Below are 23099 nucleotides of genomic sequence, written 5' to 3'. Positions count from 1 at the left end.
CGTCTAAGGGTCAATTCATATCTTGCGTAAAAGGTAGGAAAATGATATCTAAAGATTGCTTCTATCATCTTGTTCGAGTATGGATTGTGAAACCCCTAATGTTGAGTCACATTCGATTGTCAATGACTTTCAAAAAATGTTTCTCGATAATCTTCCTAGTGTTCCTTTTGAAAGAGAAATAAATTTTAGTGTTGACATTCTCCTAGATACACAATCTATCTCTATTTCTCCTTGCCGTATGATCCTCACAAAATATTGAAGAATTTTTATTATTTCAATTCATTTATAACTAATACCACTTAACCTCTATCCACATAAATTTCTTAAATATCATATAAAATTTATATGTGATAGACGTTTATAAAACCTTTGAAACTTAGGAGCAAAAGGTTATTTGAAATTAATTGTATGTACAAATTATAAAATTAATTAATACATGAATAAATAAAGTCATAGATTAAGCAATTGGATCGGCAGTCCCCACCCCACCCAAAACCTCACTCATCCGTGATTTGATAAGAAGAAAATTTGGTATGAAGATCACAATTAGAACAACTATATCTGCTAGCTGGATATAACGCATAGTATATAAATAAACACTTCCCTTGTTGCAGATCTTACGGCTTCAACGAAGGAACCTTCCATTTCTCTTCCAGAAATCGATTTCCAGAAAAGGTAGATTTAAAATTGGTAAAAATGGAGGATAGAGGAGAATCGTTCGTGGCAGTGAGGAGGATATCCCAAGGATTTGAAAGAGGGAATAGTACTTGCCATTCATCTTCTGGTATGTATGCTATATTCCTTCTTTAATTTAATATTTATGACACCTCTCTCTAGTCTCTACTTTTATTCCTTATTGCTTTCTTTATCTATGAATTGAAATTTTTGGTTGCCTTTAATTTTGTGGTGAGTTTCCGCAAAATTTCTTTAGATCTTTGTTCCGCAAGAAAGATGCATGTACAAAGTTTGGGAAGCTTATTTGTAAAATTGCGGAATTACAGTAGGCAAATATGCCTATAGAGGCGTCTATTTGATTCTTCTCCAAAAATCTATTATTTCATAGTTTTGGTTTCTAGGATGTCGGATGTTGACCTTTCATATAAGCAAAAATATCCGAAAAGTAGCTTTAGCCAGTCCAACTATCACTGATAGCTTTAGAACACTAGAATGGAGTGGTTGAGAATTTACTAGGTCATTTATGTTATCTTTTGGGCTGCATTAGGGGTATTGTTATTACTTAACCAGGCTGTTCATCTCACGGTTGCACATTATGAGAAAGCAGGATTGTGTATTGAGCTGCCCTATTAAATTCTGTCAACTGTTAATATATACTGTGTCCTGACATGTTATTTTTTTTAAAAAAAAAAGAATTACTCTGTATTTAATGATTATACATTACATGATTGCATCCAATTTTAGCTTTCAAATGGGAATTGTTTTTTGATAGACAATTATAAAAGGCAATTGGCTAGTGAAGTTGTGTTAAGGTGGTTCTTGTTTTGTACTCAGTGGTGGGAGGTTATTTTTTTTCTCTTGTTGTGCATAAATAAGGTTAGTTCATGTATGTCAAGACACTTGAATGGTATATTTATGTTCAACACACCCTGCTGTTTTTGTACATCTGCGACAGCACTCTCTTTGTGCTTATTTCTCATCATCAACATAATCTAAACATTGAAGAAGAAAAAAAGTATACAGATGTTTCCACTTCTCAACGAACAATTTTGGTGGGTAGGATTTCTACTAACTGAGTAGTATAGCCCATGATATTTGTTCTCTAACATTTGTGAGCTTCTGTTTTCGTACCTATGCATGTACCATGTATTTAATTGTGATATTATACCGATTACACAATTGAACCTTGTCATAGTTGCTGAGTTGATCCATTCTTTACACCTCTTCGTCAGTTTGAAACTTTGCTTTAAGTTGCTCGTACTCAGGTGCGGGTGTGCGATACAGGTGTGGATGGATCCTTCATTATCTAATTTTTATGATTCGGGGATATGGATCCATGAATGGATACGGATGTGCGGCTTCACCGAAAAATAATTAAAATATTTAAAAATAGAGTTATCAAACCTAAATTATGAGATATTATGTGGAGAACTTGAGGAGAATCCTGGAAGGAGATTAAAGGAAAAAGAAAGAAAAAGAGTGACATAGAAATTTCTATATAAAAGGTATTCCATGTTCTTCAATTTCACCTTAGCTTTTGATTGATTATAGGAAATCATTAAAATTGTCCAGTCTTCCCATCGATTTTGGTCAAAGTACCCAAAATCCGTGTACCAAATCGGACACAGATCCCACACCCACATCCACACCCATGCCGTGTCGAACGGGTGCGGCACCAAAAGTGAAGGGTCCGAGCAACTTAGACTTTTTTCATTAGAGTTGTCTTTTCTTGTCTAGAAAGATACACTTTAACTACTTATTCCAAAAAAGGAAAATAAATAAATGAAGGATTAACTTCTCTTCTTAATAATAAAAAATGAATGTGCCTCTCTTCATGTGTCTAAATCTTTTTTTTTTTTTTTTTATCTCTATACACTATGAAGCATGTTGTTACTGAGAAATTGACCTCCCATTTTCCCTAGATTATTGTTTCCTTCTGTTACTGCAGAGGTCATGGCAGGATCAACAGCATGGCTTGGCAGAGGCCTTTCATGCGTTTGTGCCCAGGGAACCGATATTGATACGCGTCGATCATTTGATGTGACACCAGCTCAGGTAATATTCTAGTCTATGTTGCTCGGACTCTTCAAATATGTCAGCGGGTGCGTGTCGGACTCTCCAAAAGTAGTGTATTTTTGGAGAGTCTGACATGGGTATGGCATCAAAACCGATGAGCGCTTACAACTTAGATTCTAGTGCAGGTTATTATATGAAGTGTAAGCTTCCTACTAGGTAACAACTTAGATTCTGGTGCAGATTATATGAAGTGTAAGCTTCCTACTAGGTAATTTCTAGGAGTGTCAACATGATGCAGTATTGGGTTCTTTTGATCCTCTCTTATTAAAAGTTTGTATTCTGGATAGGATTTCGTTGTGGTGCTTCCAATATGCTATACAAATTTGTTTTCTGGTTGTTTTTACTAAGATTTTAAACTTGAAAGTTACAACAAATAGGGAATATGCTGAGTGTTGCGAATGGTAATAAGTTTTACTTGGTTTCTCAGTCATTTAGCTAATTGAGCTCATGTTGAGGTTCACATATTCTTTAACTCTCTTAAATTGTGCCAAGTCTCAGGCATGAATGTCTTATATCTGAAATTTCACGCTCTCCCTTTTCCTCCACAATCCTCAGATAACCACAGTTGATAATTCTGATGAGATTGCCAATATAGCCTTTTATTTTCAATTCGCCACTTATGTCAACTTATCCAGTTTTATTCTTAGAAAATATGTTATTCAGAATGTCAACTTTCGCAACACCGTGAGGAAGTATGGAGCGTCTTTGGCACATCGGCACTTATCGTATTCTGTTTCACTTTGTTAATGTTAGGAGGAATGCTTGCAAAAACTACAAAACCGTATAGATGTTGCATATGATGGTTCAATTCCTGAACATCAGGTATCCTCTATTTGAAGACATCTTAGCCATTAACTATGAACTTAAGAGAAAACATCTTTAAGGATTTTAAACGTTCCATTAAGGTTAAATTTATGTTCTTACTGCTCATCTTCATCTCTCTCTCCCCCTCTCTTTACCAAAAGGAAGCTTTAAGAGCACTGTGGAAAGCTGCCTTCCCTGTGGAGGAACTCCATGGTTTAATATCTGAGCAATGGAAGGATATGGGTTGGCAAGGGAAGGATCCATCTACTGACTTTAGGTACATCAGTATTTTCTTTCTCTTCCTCCCTCCCCCCTAGGCATCTTAAATAAGAAATCACTGCTGATTGAGCTTATCTAATCTCGATTTTCCGAGTTCTTCCGGCCTTTCTGATCCTTCCATTCTTGGTTCACCACTGACATGTTTGATTGACTTTTATAGGGGTGCTGGATTCATATCACTGGAGAACTTGTTATATTTTGCGAGAAATTTCCAGGTACGTCCTCTTTTTGCCTTCTCTTTGTGGATAAGTAACATTGTGCCTTGTAAACCTTTTATGCCTATAATGAAAAGCTAATCTTTAGTATCAACAAGTGCTTTTATTTGGTAATCATTGGAGACCTAACATCTATGTTTCTTAAACTGGTCTTCATGACTATGTCTCCCGAGACTAGTTATTATTCAGATGTTGTGTTACTTCTGTATGTTCTCAGTTCTGACAGTTTCTTATGCACCTCTTCTTTCATGCAATTGTAAAAGTATAATTCTATTTGATTCCTCAACCCTCAAAAACATTATAGTACTTGGGACTGTGTTGGTTGATGGACATCTTAAAGGATGGTTAAATTACTCTATGCTATTCCTTGCTACTGTCAAACAGAAATGTTTTGCAGGCACCCTTCTGTTTTCTTTGAGATACCGTAGCATCTAATTTCTTTTAAAAAACTGGGTAAGTGTTTCTATCAGTATTTTTATCTATTGACAAAGGGGTGACTTAAGAATGAACCCAGGATCAATTAGGTAGATCTTTTTTTCCTTTCCAACGTTTTGGATAAATAGGTATGTTGGTAAAGTCGTCACTGTGTGACCTATAGGTCATGCCGTGGAATCAACTACTGATACTTGCGTCATCGCGGGTTGCCTACATTGCACTTCCTTGAGGTGAGGCCCTACCCCAGACCTTGCGAGATACATCATGCACCAGGCTGCCCCTTTTTACATAGATTGTCCTAGATCTTAGTTGACCCACAAAGAAAGAGAGAATCTTCTACCATTGACATCCCTATTTCAAATGACTTGTAAAATTAAACGAATTTGCTGCATAGACTGTAGAGTATCAAACTGTTATTGACACGTCAGATCCTTTTTTCTGGAGTATTTTGGGCATATTTAGGCTACAAAGTCAAAAGAACTGTACGAGTCTAGGTGGAACAAGTTCCAGTTTGTGGTATCCTAATCTGATGGTACTGATGGCATATCCATAATAAAGAAAAGTTGTAGATATATTAATGGAAGATGGCATATCCATTATAAAGAAAAGTTGATGGAGCAAGTTATATGCCATTGTGTTTTTGAGAGCCATAAGTGTAGAAAAGTGATAACTGGTAAGGGTCTACTTCGCTTAAAGCAAGAAGTAAAGCCCTCAGTTGAATCTTTTTATAAATTTAAAATAAACCTTGCATAAATAAATAGAATAACCAAGTAAAAAACTCAAGGAAACTTGTATATATATTCAAATAAAATTTTAAAAAACAGAGAAGGAAGAGAAGTTGAAGAATATCAAATTGAATGAATTAACTAACTAAATAAGAATATTACATTGCCCGCTTAAATAAATTAACAATCGCTACGACAATAACAAGAAAATAAAAGAATGTAGAGGCAATGAACCAATTATAAAGAAAATAGAAGGAAGAAAAGTCGAAGAAGATTATAGAAGCAACAAAAAAAATAAAAGGAAATAAAAAGATGGCAGCGCTAGTAAGACGCACTGAAACAAAGAAGAAAATTGCTTGAATTTTCAAGAAACAACACTAGCAGATTTTGAAGAACCCTAGACGCAGAGAGAAAGAAGACGCGACCTAGTAACTCTAATTATTTTTCAATTTAAAATAAGTCCCATCATTCCCTTTTTGCTAAAAAGCCACACTTATATAATATGCAAAGTGACTGCTTCCTCGCATCTCATGCATCAAGGATAGAAGCAACTGCTTCATGCAAACCTCTTTGCCTCACCTTTATATGCGACCCCGTGCCTCGCCGTTGCTTCATTGTTTAGTAGTCCTGAAATGGGTGCTTTTAAAAACATTGGTGCCATCTCAAACAGTTACCATTTGGCACAAGTATATTTCATTGAACTCACTCATGTATTTAAGGCTCTGGAAATTTGGCATAAAAGAAGGCTAAACAAGATAAAAATAAACTCCTACGGTTGGCCTTGGGGATCAATGAAGTGAGTTTAGAACCATCAAGTCTCATGTTCAAATTCCACAAGAAACGTAAAACACCAGGTGATTTCTTCTTATCTATTCAAGTCTTGGTTAATAGAGTTATTTAGTATTGTGTTGGTGGGGGGTAGCATCTATCTCATGGAATTAGTTGAGGTGCATGTGAACTAGGCTGAGAACTACAAGAATATACCAGTATAGTATCACAAAGTGGGGTTTAAGAAAAGTATAGTGTATGTAAGCTCAAGAGAAAAAACCAGTCCAAAGTAATCTAGATAGAAAGTACTGGTAGTACAAGAAAAAACATAAAGTAACAAAACAAGAGATGGTAACACAACAATACTACAACAAAATAATACGATAGTCGAAGTACAAGAAACAACAGAGAGTAACAAAAATTAAAGACAAGAAACTGCAAGAGTAATACTACAACTACGAGTATGGGCGGACAACACGAATGCACTCCTACCTATTGAACTTCTACTGTAACATGTAACATGTTTCCTTCACAACCTCCTATTTAAGGTTATCTTCTTGGTAAGTCAAAATTGCGTCATGTCTAATCACCTCGCCCCAATTACTTCTTTGGTCCACTTTTACCCTTCATGAAACCAATCATAGCTAACCTCTCACACTTCTGGACTAGGTATCCATGCATCTCATCATATGCTCAAACAATCATAACCTCACTCCCTGAATCTTGTTTTCTACCGAAGCCACTCCCACCTTGTCCTGGTTATCCTCAATTTTAATCCTATCTCTCTTAGTTTGTCCACATATTTATCACAACATCCTCATCCATGCCACTTTTATCTTTTGAACGTGAGAGTTCTTGATTGGCTAACACTTTTTCCTGATGTCTCTTAGAGTGCTTTAACTCTCGTAACACAATGTCTTTGTCTGTTCCGTTGTTCAATAGTTCTGTGAAAGTATGCTTGCCATCTTTGCTTCATGAGGGTTTCTCCTCCGCCAAGACATTGCCTTCGTCATCTTGATGCACTTCACTTGATCCAAGTTTCGGGCCTTCCACTCTCTCACCTTCGTGAGCCTGTACAACTTCTATCTCCTCTTTTCCCACAGTTCAACAGACAATCTTTTGAAAGTTGTCATGTTAGCTGTAGTTACCTCTGGGTTAGCCTCTGTTCTTGCTGTCCTATAAATTTCCCTGTTTACCCGCTTGTCGTCCTCATTTGTGTAGTCCACCTACTTCGCATACACAGCCCTCTTTGTTTCCACTTTACCTTGATTTTCTCCATTCCAGCACTAGTCCTCTCGGTGTCGACCAAAGTTACCCTTTGACAGCCATAGGCTATAACACCTCTCTAGCTGCTTTCCTAATGCAACTAGCTGTCTTATCCCACATGCTTTCCACATCCGCACTAGTCCTCTAAGCCTCCATAACGTCAATTTCTCCCGAATTACACGGGAGAGGGTAGGTGCAAACCAGCCCTATTTAATCCTAGGCTGGACATATAAATTCTTCTTCTTCCTCTCTCTCTTAATCTCCACGTGCTCCAAAAGCTTATGCCGAGTAGTAAGATTCTTACTCAAGATGACTTCGCAATCCTTACAAAGGCTTATATCGCCTTTCCTTATAAGCAGTTAATCTATGTGTGTCTTGGCCCCACGCACTACAAAAAGTAATCAAGTGATGATCTTTCTTTGGAAAGCATGAGTTAGGTATAACTCAAAAGCTCTAGCAAAATACAAGAGCAAGTTTCCACCACAATTTTTAACCTTAAATCCACTAACGCCATGCTCATCGTCAGAACCCTTGAAATTGTTCCAATGTGGCCATTAAAATCTCGCTAATAAAAATCTTCTTAGTGATTGGAGTATCTCCCAAAACCACATCCAATTCCTCCCAAAACCGTTTCTTGACCACCTCGTCTAAGCCTTACATGCGGAGCATATGCAGTTATGCTCCAATGACGTTCAAAGTTAACCACCAATGACTAGCTTGATCTACAGCAACCTATCGTTAACCCTCCAAAAATCTACCACTTTCTCCCTTAGGTCTTCATCTACTAGCATTCTTGTTCCTCGGACTCCCCAAGTGCCAAAGTCTTGAACCCGTTCACGTCCCAATCCTTAGAACCTACCCATCTGGTCTCCTGAATGCAAGCTATATTAATATTCCTTTCTCAAGGATCTTCACTAATTCCAAGACCCTGTCTTAGCCTGGCAGCCCCCCTAAACGCATAAATTCCCCTGCCTCTCGCCCCCGACCCCAATTGAGGATAAGACCCTAGTCTACCATCTCTTACCAGGGCACTAAGCTGAAGTACGAGACTATAATCAACATAAGAAAATACACAAGCGTCTGAAAAAGAACCTAGAAACAGAATAAAATTCTACAAGAAATAGACAATAAAGGAGCAGAAATTTAACAAACCACTATTCCTAAATGCTTCACTTCCACATCTAGCTTCTTAAAAATACAACAATTTAATGTATGCTACGGTAACCAATTGCTCAGCTACATATTATGAAAACATATAGAAAGTGGGAACAAAAACATGTAAAGCAAGAACTGTACAACCAATATACTAGAGTGCAAATATCGGTACTTAGAAACCAATTACAAGAATAAAGATGTCAGGATTTACATAAGCAAGATACAAAAGAAAGATGGCCAGGAAGGTTTCAGAAGATAACCCAGAACAAGATAGAAAGAAACAATAGAGCCTGGTTGGGCAATTTCCGATCAGGCAGTGATGCCACTGTTTCTCTCCTGTTTGCTGTCTAGGGTTAGGGTCGGACAAGAGAGACAAAGTATTCAGGACTTCTTCTTTAGTGAAAGGCCTTGCATCCAAACCTGTTCCTCTTGAGAGATTCGTGGACAATTTACAAACTCAAAAAGGCCTCCGCACCTCAGATTTAGTGGAGTTTCTTGTAAAACTCAATCTTCCTCAGATTTCCCCAAATCTCTAGCTCTACTAAAACTGTTGCCCTTACATTAAGTCATCCTCTGATTAAGTTCTAGTTTTGTGCTAGATCAATATCAGCTAATTCCCCGTACATGCTTTCTCCATTATTGTGTTTTTGCTTCAACATCTTAGCTTCACATTGAATTTGTAGTTAGGGAAACTCTGCACTTCAAATTCATTCCACCAACTATGAACCCTCAAAACCATCAACCTTGAGCCACCAGTTCTAAACTTTAAGTATGATTTTCTCTGATCCCAATTTCCACATTGCAGCATGACATGGCTTTGATTAGATGATACTCTGGGTATTATCATTTGTCTGATGTTCCTAAAAGTTTCCTCCTATTCCATTGAGTATAGGAACCTGCCCAGTCTAGCAGCACTATGATGATTAGCACCTCTGAATCATGTGAAAATCCCTCCATTTAGGGAGGGTCTTGTAGCTCCTTCTCCTTGATCCAGTTGAAAAAATTTGGATCCTATTGCATTCTCTCCTTTTTGCCATAACTCTAAATGTGTTGAAATCTCTACAAGCGACCCAGGGTGACTCATATAGTTCTTTAACTGCGGTCACTTCTTCCTAGCAATCCAGTTTCACTTCTGGTGTGAGCAACATACACACCAGCGACAAACCATCTAAAAGCACTCTGTACTGCATCAAATCTGTAGGTAATTGAGAGTTCGGTTATTTCTACCAAACTCCATGTCCATGCTCTGCAATCCCACATGAGGATTCCACCCATACTGCCATTTGCTTCTATACATCCACACCACATCCATCTGCTACATCACAATTGTTTGGCTATGTTTTTCCACCTCCTTGCTCACCTTTGTTTCTTGAAGGCAGTAGATATCTGCCTTCCATTTCAGCTATTTACTCCTAACAAATTTCCTTGTGGATAATATTGTTAACCCCTCTTATATTTCACGAGAGTAGCTATATCTTCATTTAAAAGTCAATTTAAGAACTCTCCCTTTTGTTTTGAAACTTCCACTTCCTGATTTAAGACTGGATCACAGTTTGTTGGTTCGTTTTTTCGAATCCCCCAATTCCTAGTTGTTGTAATTGTGCCTTTTGTTTTATTGCTTTCCATTACAGCCTTTCACTTGTCTAATCTCATCAACTGGGCAGGGTTATTTCCGTGAAACTTTCAAAAGTAACTCAGAGGTGGAACTTAATTCCAGAATATGGAAGGTAACCCAACTGGATGCCTCGATTCCTTTCCATGAAGATTCCATGATATTCAAAGCTATTGGTTCGACATCATTGATTTGTTGTATTTGCACATTTTGTTCATCACAACGAATTTTGGCTCCTTTGGCCACTTCCCTTCTTCCAGCAATTGAACACCTATATTCTCGTCGACCTCCGTGCTCTGTTCAACTATGTCTTCATGCATGTGAAATCCCCCCCCCCCCCCCCCCCCCCGACTTCTTTGGAGTGGGCTCTTTCTTTCTCCATGTGAAAACTTCGATTAAGAGTCGTAATTGCTAAATTCTTCTTCGAACTGAGTTACCAACATCTTAATTCCACTCAGACACCCTCATTAGATATAACATGTCACTCTTTATGTTTTGCTGAGCTATTTGGGCTAATTTGCCCAATTTCAAATTGCAGTTGTGCTTGGCTTTGATCCGACTTACCCAAAACAATTAAACCCAAGTCTGCATTTAGGGTCTTTAATGCTTCCCACATGTCTCTGCGATTGCACGTGGTCGTTTTCGACATTTCGAGAATATCTTAGCAACCTTAGGATAGATATTTTCTCTATCTAAAGAACATATCAAGATGAAGAAGAATAGGAAAGGGCCCTTAGATTTATTTGTGATCTTTTAGGAGCGAAACAAGGGACCTAAAGAAGAAGAGAGGCTATACAACTTCTACATGCTTCTTCTCTTATCAAAATAGATTTCACCTCGAAATCCTTTGGTTCTACAATGGGAGACTGTTGGGCAAAAGACCTTCAGGTGGAAATTGGAAATTTCCTTTCTTCGGCGATCACCCTTGCCAGAGCTTCAATCCAACCTGCATCATGAAGAGAAGAGAGGCATCATCTATCATCACTTCCTTTTGCAGGTTAGATCTGTCCTCTTTAATTCTTGATTCTTGTTCAGTTGGCAAAGACCTTTAGAATGAAGTTTGAATTTCGTCTTCTTCGGTTATCACCCTTGCCAGAGCTTATGTCCAACCTGCGTCGTGAAGAGAAGAGAGGCATCATCTTTTGTCACTTCCTTTTGCATGTTAGAGCCATTTCACCTTCTTCGGTGATCACCCTTGCCAGAGCTTAAGTCCATCCTGTATTGTGAGAGGGGAGAGGCATCATCTATCGTCGCTTCCTTTTGCATGTTAGAGCCATTTCACCTTCTTCGGTGATCACCCTTGCCAGAGCTTAAGTCCAACCTGTATTGTGAGAGGGGATAGGCATCATCTATCGTCGCTTCCTTTTGCATGTTAGAGCCGTCCTCTTCAACTCTGATTCTCATCCAGTTGAGGTGATTTCGCAAGTGAGTCTCCTCTTCTATTTATATCCACTCTGCTTAGTATTCTTGATAACTATGAAGATGTTCTCGGATCAAAGTCGAGTTGGGTCTGTCTGTCTTCACTGACGCACACACTGTTGAATTCACCACTAAATTTTCATCGAGAAATTACCCCAAAAACAGTCCCCTTCAAACCCTTGTTCTGATGTTACCTTGTATGCAAGTTCCAAAAAGAAATGGCCCTCCCACATTTCATAAATGTTTAGGCCATGGACTTGTTTCCATAGGGCTATTTGCCCATTTTCTAACCTCTGTCAAGGTTGGTGCCTCGCCTGTATTGTCCATAAATTTTCTCACCAGTCTCCTCTTTAATACCCTGCTATGAGTGTTTGCATCCTCATTACAGCAGATACTGCACCCCCTCCTGCCCTCTTTATTATAGCCTCTGCTGGCATGCCATCCTCCTCCCCCAAGGAAATATTACTATCAACCGGTCTCTGTGTCCTAAGTTCTCCACATGTTTGTGACCACTGACCATGAATGAATTTTTCAATCTTCTCTGCAATTTGTATGCAATATATCTCTTAAGAGACATCTTTTTTCTTCCACCTTCTAACTGTGTTCCCCTTTGTCTTGGATGCTTCTTGCATGGTCGAAGAGACCCATTCCATAGCCTGGACATTGAAGGTTGTTTGTGTAATGGAGTAACTGCTCCTTTTTGTCCACTTGTACCATTCCCCACCTGTGCTTGATGTCATTGTGATGTCGTAGGACTTAAAATGAAATATATGGTGTCATCTATAAGGAATCCAACTTAGTGTAAGAAAGAGAAAGAAAAGAGATGAATGAGGCGAGGTGGAAGAGAAAGAGGAAAACTAGGCTAGATCGTGTCCTCGAAAGCTATGCATGGGAGGGAATTAGTCCAATCTGAAATTGTCCACGGGTCTCTCAAACACCTAACTTAATCAAATAAGTTATTGCGCCTCGAGACTACCCCCCTAGACGTGATACAATTCTTAGAGCCACAACTGACCCCAAGCTAACCTAATGGGCATGACATGACTAAAATAAAAAAAGTCAACAACTGAAAAGAGAGACTGAAACAGGTCTATTTAAGCGAAACTAGAATAGACAAAAATTTTAGTACACACGAGCGAAATCTGACTGTCTGAAAAGCCTCTACTAATACGAGTTACTAGGACAAACCCCTAGCCAACTGCAACTACCTGAAACTGATAGTAAAATGCTGAAATCAAAGATAAAGGGGCCGTCCTCGGATAATGAGTACTCACCAAAGACTGCTGCAACGTAGACTGGATCTATACTAACTCTGGGTTGGATACTGAGTGTCAGGACCTATATTGTCAAACAATATCGGTAGAAAGTCGGCAGTCAATATTTTGAATGTACTACATATGTAAGATAATGCATGATAACATGATAACTGAACGTAATGAATGCGTAAAACATGTTGATGGAATGACTAAGTAAATAACATGAAAACTAAATAACTTGAACTGAAATATATGAAGACTGATTGTGCGAGATATTCTAAAACAGACTTAAACTAAGTGAGCTACTACATGCAGTTCAGTCTTCTGTAAGGTAACAGCTCAGGTGTGGGCTCTGTTTACAAGCATAGCCAATGAATATTGGACTATGCCTGAACACACCTCTGAAAGGGGAGGCAGCAAAAGTCAGAAAAGATGGTGGAGAACAGTTCCAGCAAGTATCTGGTGGATTATATGGAAAGAAAGGAATCAGAGAATTTTTGAAGGAAAGGAGTGTACACTACAGAAGATCAAATGGAAAGTAATTACTACTTTAGGTTTTTGGTGTTAAGAACAGGACATAAAAGAGGAGTTCCAATTAATTGACTTCATAGGTTCTCCGTAAGTATTTCTTTTTAGTTTTTTCCCCTTTCTTGTAACAGTTTTTTGGAGGTGGCCAACATAGCCCTTAATGCTGAGTAATAAAAAAAGTTGCCAGTTTAAAAAAAAATGAAGTTCAGTGTACTGACCCCACATTGAAAAGAGGGTGTCCATACTTGCCGATGTAAGGGATTTGACCTGAGCTAATGCAGTAAACTAGTGTGTATAAAGATAAATCCTACAGTCTTACATAGTTCTGGATTTAGGAATTTGCTACTAAAGGTTCATAGATGCTGACAAAATTCTTCATCCCTAAAGCTGCTCGGTGCTAAGTAGAACTCCTATTGGAACATGCATATGAACGGGAAATAGTAATAATTTGATACCATACTGATAATTGATAAATACAGAGTAGCTCATTAATCATGATAACTGTAAGTAATCTGAAAGATAAGTTTATTTGAAAGCATTCAAATCATGATGATCTGATAATTGAGGAGCGCATCTGAAATAACATAATTCTGAGGGGGTGTTTGGATTGGCCTTTTTTTTTTCTGAAACTTGTAGCTTTTGTATCCCTCAGTACTAAGGGCTATGCTGTCCACCTCCAAAAACTATTACAAGAAAGAAAAAAGCTAAATGAAACACTTGTAGAGAACCTATGAAGCCCACTAATTGGATCTCCTCTTTTATATCCTATTCTCTACACCAAAAGTCTAGAGTCGTAATTACTTCTCATTTGATCTTCTATATTATACACTCCTTGCCTTAAAAGATTCTCAGATTCCTTTTTTCCATATAATCCACCAGATACATGCTGGAACTGTTCTCCAACATCTTTTGACTCTTGCTGCCTCCCCTTTTGATCCAGCAGCTAAGGAGGTTAGAAGTATGTTCTGGCACAGTCCAATGTTCTTTGGCTATGCTTGTAAATGTAGCCGATACCAGATCTGTGAGTTACCTTACAATGCATGAATAGATGTTTATTAGTCTCCAGAGCCTCTTTACAATGGAGGCATCTGGATACTATGTTGATGCGTCTCTTCTGCATTACCTCATGAGTCAGAACATCTTTCCTAGCAACCAACCAAGCTTGTATAGTTTGTTCACAAAAAAATATCCCATCTTTGTGATTTTCCCATGCTAATGTGTGTGGCTCTAGAGTAGTACCAGGGAATCCACCAATCAAGCTCAAAAGCTCTACCACTCCATCAATCTCCCGTTCATTTAGCAGCGTTATAAATACCAAATTCCAACGTTCTGGTGACCACAACTCTATCATGTTATTAATATTTGTGCATATTGAGAAAAGACCAAGGAATAGGTCCCTTAGAATCCCATTTCCACACCAATCATCCAACCAGAACTTTGTTTTGTCCTCTCTGCTCACCACTATCTGTAAATTGTTCTTGAGACTCACCCAAAAGTTTTTGATGGTCCTCCACACTCCAACCCCATAAGTTTCATTGATTTCACTAGTGCACCAGAAGTCTACTTACCCAAATTTGTGAGTTATTATCTCTTTCCATAGAGTCTGCCCCTCCTGATTATATCTCCATAACCATTTTGAAAGAAGGATCTTGTTATGAATTTTTAAATTTCTCACTCCCAGTCCCCCATTTTTCCTGCTTTGTTGTACTACAGTCCATTTAACCAGATTGATTCCCTATTCTATCTTTTTCCCTTGCCATAGGCATTTAACCAGATTGATTCCCTATTCCATCTTTTTCCCTTGCCATAGGAAGTTTCTTTTAAGTGCATCTAAAACTTCCACTATCCTACTAGGAATAGGAAAGAGGAGCATAACATAAGTGGGTAAAGAATATAGAACTGAGTTAATTTAGTGTAACTCTAACCCAACTCCCCCCCCCCTCCACCCCCCCCCCCCCCCCAAAAAAAAAGTGGTAGGTATTAGGATTTCCATATAACTAATATCTTCTCTGTTTTCTCAAATAATGCCATCCCATTTTTTTTCTGCTTTGTGCTCGGAGCCTATAGGCATGCTCAAGTAAACTGTTGTGAGCTTCTCTACATTGCACTTCAAAATACTTGCAAGAGCCCCAATCTGTTGCACCTCCTTAATTGGAAAATTCCGCTATTTCTCCAATTTACTTTGAGTCTTGAGCATGCCTCATTCCGCTCCCGGACTCCATGTGCTTCATTCCAAGTCTATTGAGCCAATCTTCTTACATAATTTCTAGTGGGTGTATCGTCTTCTCCAAAGAATTCCCCACTAGACAACAGGCCAACAGGTCATTGTCTTCCAACTGGACTCTAGCTTTCAACATGTTGCCTTCTGCTATACCTGTCTTATTTCTGGTCCATTTACTTTTCTGCAAAGAGTCTTTAAAACTCCTTGCCCCCTTGTTAGCAGCACAGTTTGCCTCCCCCGATAGTCTAAAAGGCTTTTGTTTCTCTTGTACCCCTATTAATGAATGCCTCTATTTTCTTAGCTAACTTCTCCCATCCTTCGTTGAATGCGCTTTTTAGAAGTATAATAACTGCTCTGTTGCTACCTGTAACCGAAATTAATGATAGATATCTCCCATATTGATTGAATTTTAGAGCTATAAAGAATTTAGTTGGGTAAACCCTGCATTCTTCATGACTTGGACGCTTTCCCTCTGGTCTCTGAAACCTCTTTAGCCTTATGCATACCAAACCAAGTGCTCCCCTGCTAAGAACCATTCTCCTCATGTGATGCCTAGCACTTTCAACCCAATCATACCATACTTCAGCTTTTGATCTTGACTTTCTGCTGTCATAGGACTTCCCCCAGATCTGAAATAAACTTTGTTATCCATCTGAACCGTAACGGAGTAAAAAAAGAGAGAAAGAAAGAGGTTTATTCCGGTGGCAGAAGTAAGAGTGGTATTCCGGTGGAAGAAGTCCACCATAGGAAAAGCCAACCAAAGTCCGGAAGGAACTTCTCAAAAATTGTCTCGAAATTAGTGCCGAGAGCATTTTTTAAGGAAATGACCAAATGTCGACAACATTAACTAATAATTGTTCTTTCTCTGGGGATATCTGGATGCATTACCATAGACTTTGAACACTGAACATGCTTCTGTTTGGATTGGCTTTTTTAAAGTGGCTTATAAGTTAAAAATCAAAAGCCATAAGTTGGAACACCCAATTTTTGACTTTTCACATCTTTTTTTTTGTACTTTTTCAGCTTTCGAAAAAATAGCTTAAAAGCAAAAAAACAAACAATAAAAATAAGTCAATCTAGACGCCCACTAAATCATGAAAAATACTTGTATAATATGGGTTCATGAAAATATCACTAAAACACCCACTAAATCATGAAAATACTTGTATATTATGGGTTCATGAAAGTACCATTGAGAACATGAGATCATAATTAAAATAATGCAATTAAAGGCTAATCATGATGAAGAATTGAAATTCATCAAGATACCCATAAAGATCCTAGAGATCCTAGGTTTTGTAGAAATTATAAACTTGAGGCGTTGGGGTTTTCTTGGTACTTAATGTGTGAAGGGATAACTATTGATGAAATCCCACATAATTGGAGTAGAAACATTGACTTGATTCTTGGAAGGGAAATTGTATAGGATGACAAACTAATAATGTAAAAAGAAATACAGTAACTATCGTTTAATTTATTTGTGTTCCATTGCAAATTGTTGCTAGTCACCTCTCTCCCTCATTTCTCGCTCGCCACTCTCCCTCTCTCGCTCACTCATTGTTGCTCTCCTCTCTCGCTTTATACAATAGAAATGTATTAATTATGTTTCTGTTTGTATAAAGCGAGAGAAAATTGTATATACACATGCAAATACATATATCTTCATTCTATACACTTATAATTATACAATACAAATATTTCCCTGCCCAAGTCTCCTTTGCCTTTATCTCTTTTCTCATTTTATACTAATTCAAATTGTATATAATTTCTCTCTTTCATGTTATACAATTTGATTCAATTGTATATTCCTAGCCCAAGTCTCTTTTGTCCTTTTCTCTTTCTCGTTTTATACAAATTCAAATTGTATATAATTTATCCCTTTCTCGTTTTATACAAATTCAAATTGTATATAATTTATCTCTTTCTCGTTTTATACAATTTAATTCAAATTCAAATTTTATACAGATATACAAACACACAATTGAATTGAGAGGCTAACAACAATTTATACAAATGGCCTGCCAACGAAATTATACCAATCTGAAGAGGAGCCAACAAATTATACAATTGCTTCTTTTGTATATACGTATAGTGAAATAGGCATAACTTTAGTTGTATATGTATAGCGAATTATATATATATATATATACACACACACTATAGAGCGCAATTATGTAAACTTTGCTATAGCATACAAATTTAAATTCTTTGTCTGGTATATGTGAAAGTTGCCCTTCTTAGAATGGAGACTTGAAGCTTGGTAAATCTTGCTTGAGAGAAGACTTGAGAGGAAAAATATTGATGTTGGATAGTTAAAGAGGGAATGAGAGGTTACGGTCACTAGGAATCCCTTAATCCGACTTAGAATAGTCCAAAACAACATAGTAAAGGGATTAAAAGAATGGGAAAAGACCAAAATGACCCCATTAAAAACTGCCGAAAGGCGATACAAGGGGCATCTATGGTCCGTGGGTCTATGAACCGTTGAACCCTGTCAGTTGAAATCACTTAGATTGTCTGAAGTTTGATTTTACGAGACCCATCTATGGTCCATAAAAGAATCTACGAGCCGTAAAGTGCGTTTAAGAATCAGTATCTACGACCGGTAAAAGGGTTTACGAGCCGTAAACCTGGCTCGTAAATCTCAGACCTAATTTGTTGTTTCTGAGTCTCATCTATGAATGGTTGCTACGAGCTGTGCTTCCTTTTACGACCCATGAACCATGTTCATAAATTCCAAAATTCTGCAGATTCTGAACTGCTCAACTTCTGGCCTGAACTAGGAGTTACATAAGTTATCTACCTTTGGCGCAGAAGTGTAAACTTTTTTTGTTAAGTGTCTAAGTTGCTTTTCTTTTAGTGGATGACTATTGAATCCTCCAAAGAGTAGTGCATTTTTGAATGATCCGACTTGGATGCGACGTCATTTTTGGAGAGTCCGAGTAACATAGGTTGAAATAGTTCACTCTTGGGTGACACTGCGTAGGAGATTCAACATTTCATGCTCTGAACTTTTACCACAAGACAGAAAGGAGGCTTTCTTGTTTAAAATATGGTCTAGAAAGAATAAAAATAGCTGTGTCTTGTAGTGTACTTTGACGTAATTCAAAATCCTAATTTTGAGCTTGCACATAGCAAGTCATTCTAGTGAAGAGTTGTATCCGGAGCATGTAATGTTTAGACTGATAAATCAAACAATTTCCTTGCTCTTATTTTGTTAAAGAAGTATAAAATAAATCTGCAAAACTATATACTGAAGTGTACACATTATTACGAACATCCCTTCTATGTATAGCCAAATTCAAAGCAGTAATGTGCTAGGTTCATAATTCGTCCCTTCTTCTTCCTAATTTATTTTGATAAGATCGTTTCCCTAATTTTATTTGCAGAAATCATTCCAGGATCTTCTTCAAAAGCAGGAAGGTGATAGGGCATTATGGGAATACCCATTTGCTGTTGCTGGTGTCAACATCACATTTATGTTAATCCAGATACTTGATATAGAAGCTAGTATGTGTTCCTTCTATGCGCTTGTTTACAGCGAAATGTAAAGAGACAAATAAGTCTAGGAGATCTTGTGTTGATTCATTTAGCTATTATGTGTCTACTCTGCAGTAAAACCAAGAAATCTTGTGGGAGCAACTTTTTTGAAGTTTCTTGCAGGTAAATTGCTAGACCACTCAGTGCTTCTGCATTGACATTTTTTCCTAAAGCATCTAAGCATGTCTTTCACCTTTGTACAGAAAACGAATCAGCATTTGATCTGCTATATTGTATCACATTTAAGCTGATGGATTATCAGTGGCTCGCCATGCACGCGTCATATATGGACTTCAATGTATGTGCATTTAAGTTTTTATGAAGTTGTGTGTACTTTTAAATTAGTGAGATTGAGTTAAGGAATGAAACATTTGTTCCTAATTCAGTTCTTCTCATATCAAATCCAGTTCATATGCTCTCTAGAAGTTCCCATGCCTTTTCCACTTTATAAGCTGGCTAAAAATTTCAGTTTGGCTACGGCAGTCGTAACAACCAGAAGTTCCCATGCTTTTTCCACTTTATATGCTGCTTGCTTCAAAGTTTCAGTTTGGCCACATGGTGTAGGAATTAGTTTCCCTCGGTGCTAGTAGCTTGAAGCTATGGGTTTAGAATTGCTTGTGGAATATTTCATAGTTTTATAGGTTAGATAAAAGGTATTATTGAGGTAAGGCAGCATACAGACACTGCATCCAAAAGATTTGGATAATTTAATCATGGCTTCGGCCTCTAACAAGTTGGCTTTACCCATATGTTGCACCAAAAGCTAGCAAAAATCCATACAGTTGTTGGGTTGTACCACTTTGTATTTTATCTGTACTCAAATAGTTTCTCAGTATGTAGTTCCTTTTTTTCAGTTAATGTTTTGTTGAGAAGTTGTTCATATGCTATGGATGATTGGCATGATACAAGAGTGATGTTATCTTGAAAAGTATATTTTCAGAAATTATTGTTCCATGTAAACCAAGTGCCCTATATTTCTGATGTTAGATGTGTTACATTTGATGCAGACAGTTATGAAGTCCACTCGTCGACAAATTGAAAGGGAACTTTTGGAAGAAAACATAAAACGGTTGGAGGATTTGCCCTCATACAGACTTCTTAATTGATAGGCATGACATTTTATAATGTTTTTGTTGTGAGCAAAAGGGAAGTAGTGATTTTCTTGCCTGTTATGAGTTTTGTTAGAATTAGATGCATTTTGATGGTAGGTGGTTGTGTATTTGTCTTTGTTAGAGGCGGAGAACGTATATAACAGGCTTCTCCAGTGATTCTGCCACATTTGGTGCTGGCTTGTGGAGTCGGCAACATCTTCATTTTGGAGAAAAAAACTCCTATTGTTCTCTTTCGTAAATGACAAGAAGATAACCCATCATTTTATTTTCCAAAATAGAAATCAAACAAAACAATGGCGAATAGTATTCGATGGAGGGTTGGTAGGATTCTTCAGCAAATAGCCAAGAGACGCATGACTTAAGTGCACTACTAAACTCAATTATGCAATATTCCTTCTATGCAATATTCATTCCTAAATTCATTCATACAAGTCTTTTATGTCCACTACTAATGCTATGTATGTCATATTCCTGGGAACCGACCCTTGCCATATCGTCACTGATCCTCATTTTATAAACTATATATTTTTATTCTAAAATAGAAGCAACTCAAATAGCATCCATCATATACAGACTTCTTTCCTTCTGTTTTAGCCGTTAAATTATTTGAAAATTAGTCAAACTTAAATCCTAAATACATTCTTATCATATTTCTGATTTTTTTCTCTTTACCTTCTTTAATCTCAATCCGCCCTAGTTCTACAAACTGTAATGACTCTTGTATAAATAACACACATTTAATCAAATCTATGTATAATAAAACCAAAGTCAAAGATGGAAGAGGATTTAAAAGTTTAGTTCAGTTAATGAATAGATATATTATATAATAAAAAAATAGTAAATAAAATATGCGGGGTAGGCAAGGCGAAGCAAAATTAAAAAATTATGCTATGCTGGACAAGATAAAGTCTTTGCAGGTTTGCCCAGCATCCACCCCATTCTATTGTTGGGTTTTGGGTCTTTTTCGCTCCCTAATAAAAGGTCAATTTGGACTAACCCAGTTTTGTCCATAAACCTAATATTTTGGTGCATTTGTAAGACTTTTTTAGACCTTATTTTCAAGTTTCACAAGAAATTGATCAACAACCATATAAAGAGAAAAGTGAGAAAGTGCAAGTTTTAGCACAATTTATAACAACTAATTTCAAATTGTGGTTTTCGCTTCGTTCCTTGTCCATTTGAGTTGATTTTTGAACAACTTAAGATCTTTGATTGAGAACTGAGAGAGGAAGCATTGGGGTCCTGTAGCTTTAAATTTTAGCTCGTGAATAATTATTTTGTTTTGGTGATTTTACTCTTTTGATTTGTCTAGTTTTGGTGTTATCTTGTAGTTGTGCTGCTCATTTGTTTGACACTTTATTGGTGACCATTTTATAGAACACTTTTGTACTATTTTTTTAATTATATGGAGCTTTAGTCTTGTAGTTTTTACTCTTCATCCCGAAGAGGTTTTTCACATTAAATTTGGTGTATCATGTGTTGATTTTACTTTTTCTTGTTTCTTTGGTTGATTTGTTTGCTTCCCAAACAGTATTTGTTTTTGCATTAGTTTGTCTTCTCTCGGTTCAAATAGATTGACAAGGTTTAGATTAGATTCTTCCACTATTTCCCTATAATATACATTTGTTTGTGCTTGCCTTTCCCAACAAAGTGGTATGAGAGCATAAGATTGTTGTTGATTGTCTATTTGAATGATGGAATCAAATATTAAGTAACACGGTGTGTTTGAATGATATTAATTATCACACTAGTAAATACAAGATGAAAGATCTTCTATTTATCAAGGAGATGCATTTACGTGTGTTTGTTTCTAATAAACCTTAGTTTATGACAGACGTGGTATGGAAATTTGAGCACTTGCAGGTTTGTGGCTATATAAGAGAATGAGTTGAAGACAATGTTAGAAATCACAATGTGTTTCTAACATGGTGAATGATACACATGTCAGATGTTGGTGGGACAAGGTGGAGACACTTTATGCTTCGAAGACTTGTAACAATAAGTTGTTTCTAATGAAACGATTGATATACATTAGGTATAAAGAGGTCAATTGTATTTCTGATCATATTAGTAATTTTTAGGGTGTTTTTGACCAGTTGTCTGAATGAATGTAATATTTGATGAAGGGATGCAAGGACAAGGACTTTGACTTCTTAATACTGTACCAAACTCTTTTGAAACTTGAATTCGAGTTTCATTAAGTAATTTTACTCTAGTGGTGTTGTAGCTTTGAAATATGCCTTGAGTGGTGTTTTAAATGAAGATATGAGAAGAAGATCTCTAGGCTCATCTTCACTTTCACAATATGATGTTTTGGTTACTTGAGATAGTGGGAGAAGCAAGTTCAGAGGTTAGAATGACAAAGATAAAAGTAGATGCAAGTTAAAGTCTAAATTCAAGAATATTACATGTGACTATTGCCACAAGAATGAGCATATCAAGAAATATTGCTACATATACAAGAGAAATATGAAACAAGAAATGAAGATGACAATAATGATTCGTGCTGATGTTGTTACTAATCTTTTTGTTTCTTCTGATGAAAATGTTGTTAATCTTGTTCATGATGAGTCTAGCTGATTTGTGGTTATGATGCTACTTTTTATGTCCCGCCAAAGAAGGAATCATTTTCTTCTTATACTCTTAGGTAATTTGGGATCCTGAAAATGGGAAATAATCATGAGGTTGCAATTCTTTCCATTGGGACAATTTATTTGAAATGTAACAATGGTTTCAAACTAATTCTCATAATGTCAAGCACACTCCAATGTTCGCTTGAATTTGATTTTTGTGGGATACGTTGATCATAAGGGTTATGTTAATACCTTTAGTGTTGGCCAGTGGAAGTTTACTAGAGGTTTGATGGTTATGACTCGTGGTGAAAAATTATCTAACTTGTATGTATTTTAGGGCTCCATTTCTAGAGGCTTAGTAAATTTAGCGGGGAATGATACTTCTTCAGAGTTATGACATAAAAGGTTGAGTCATATGAGTGAGAAGGGTATTGACAATT

The 23099-nt window shown here is 37.1% G+C and overlaps 1 protein-coding gene across 5 annotated transcripts; it reads left to right on the top strand.

The window, feature by feature from the left end:
• Positions 1–97: 97 nt before the first annotated feature.
• Positions 98–20377, top strand: LOC101259302 (uncharacterized). Of its 5 annotated transcripts, none has more exons than XM_069290104.1 (10): positions 98–531; positions 615–784; positions 2624–2730; positions 3505–3573; positions 3717–3832; positions 3995–4049; positions 18824–18944; positions 19050–19097; positions 19178–19272; positions 19986–20377. In XM_069290104.1, the coding sequence occupies exons 2-10, from the start codon at positions 697–699 to the stop codon at positions 19989–19991; spliced, it is 705 nt and encodes a 234-aa protein (XP_069146205.1). In that variant the 5' UTR covers positions 98–531; positions 615–696; the 3' UTR covers positions 19992–20377. The 5 variants fall into 5 exon arrangements, with proteins under 5 accessions (XP_069146205.1, XP_069146204.1, XP_010327662.1 ...); XM_069290103.1 differs by having other exon boundaries at positions 19982–20377; XM_010329360.4 differs by lacking the exon at positions 19986–20377 and adding an exon at positions 19382–19832.
• Positions 20378–23099: the final 2722 nt, after the last annotated feature.

This window comes from Solanum lycopersicum, chromosome 10 (genome assembly GCF_036512215.1).
Source record: "Solanum lycopersicum chromosome 10, SLM_r2.1".
NCBI lineage: Eukaryota > Viridiplantae > Streptophyta > Magnoliopsida > Solanales > Solanaceae > Solanum > Solanum lycopersicum.
The sequence above is the reverse complement of the archived record's forward strand: the minus strand, read 5'-3'. Positions and strand labels throughout refer to the sequence as shown.

Excerpts from the sequence above, each read along its gene's own strand:
- LOC101259302 (XM_010329360.4), top strand. The coding sequence starts at position 697 with ATGGAGGATAGAGGAGAATCGTTCGTGGCAGTGAGGAGGATATCCCAA. Across the intron at positions 2,731-3,504 it reads TTGATGTGACACCAGCTCAG|GAGGAATGCTTGCAAAAACT; the intron begins GTAATATTCTAG and ends TGTTAATGTTAG. Across the intron at positions 3,833-3,994 it reads GATCCATCTACTGACTTTAG|GGGTGCTGGATTCATATCAC; the intron begins GTACATCAGTAT and ends TGACTTTTATAG.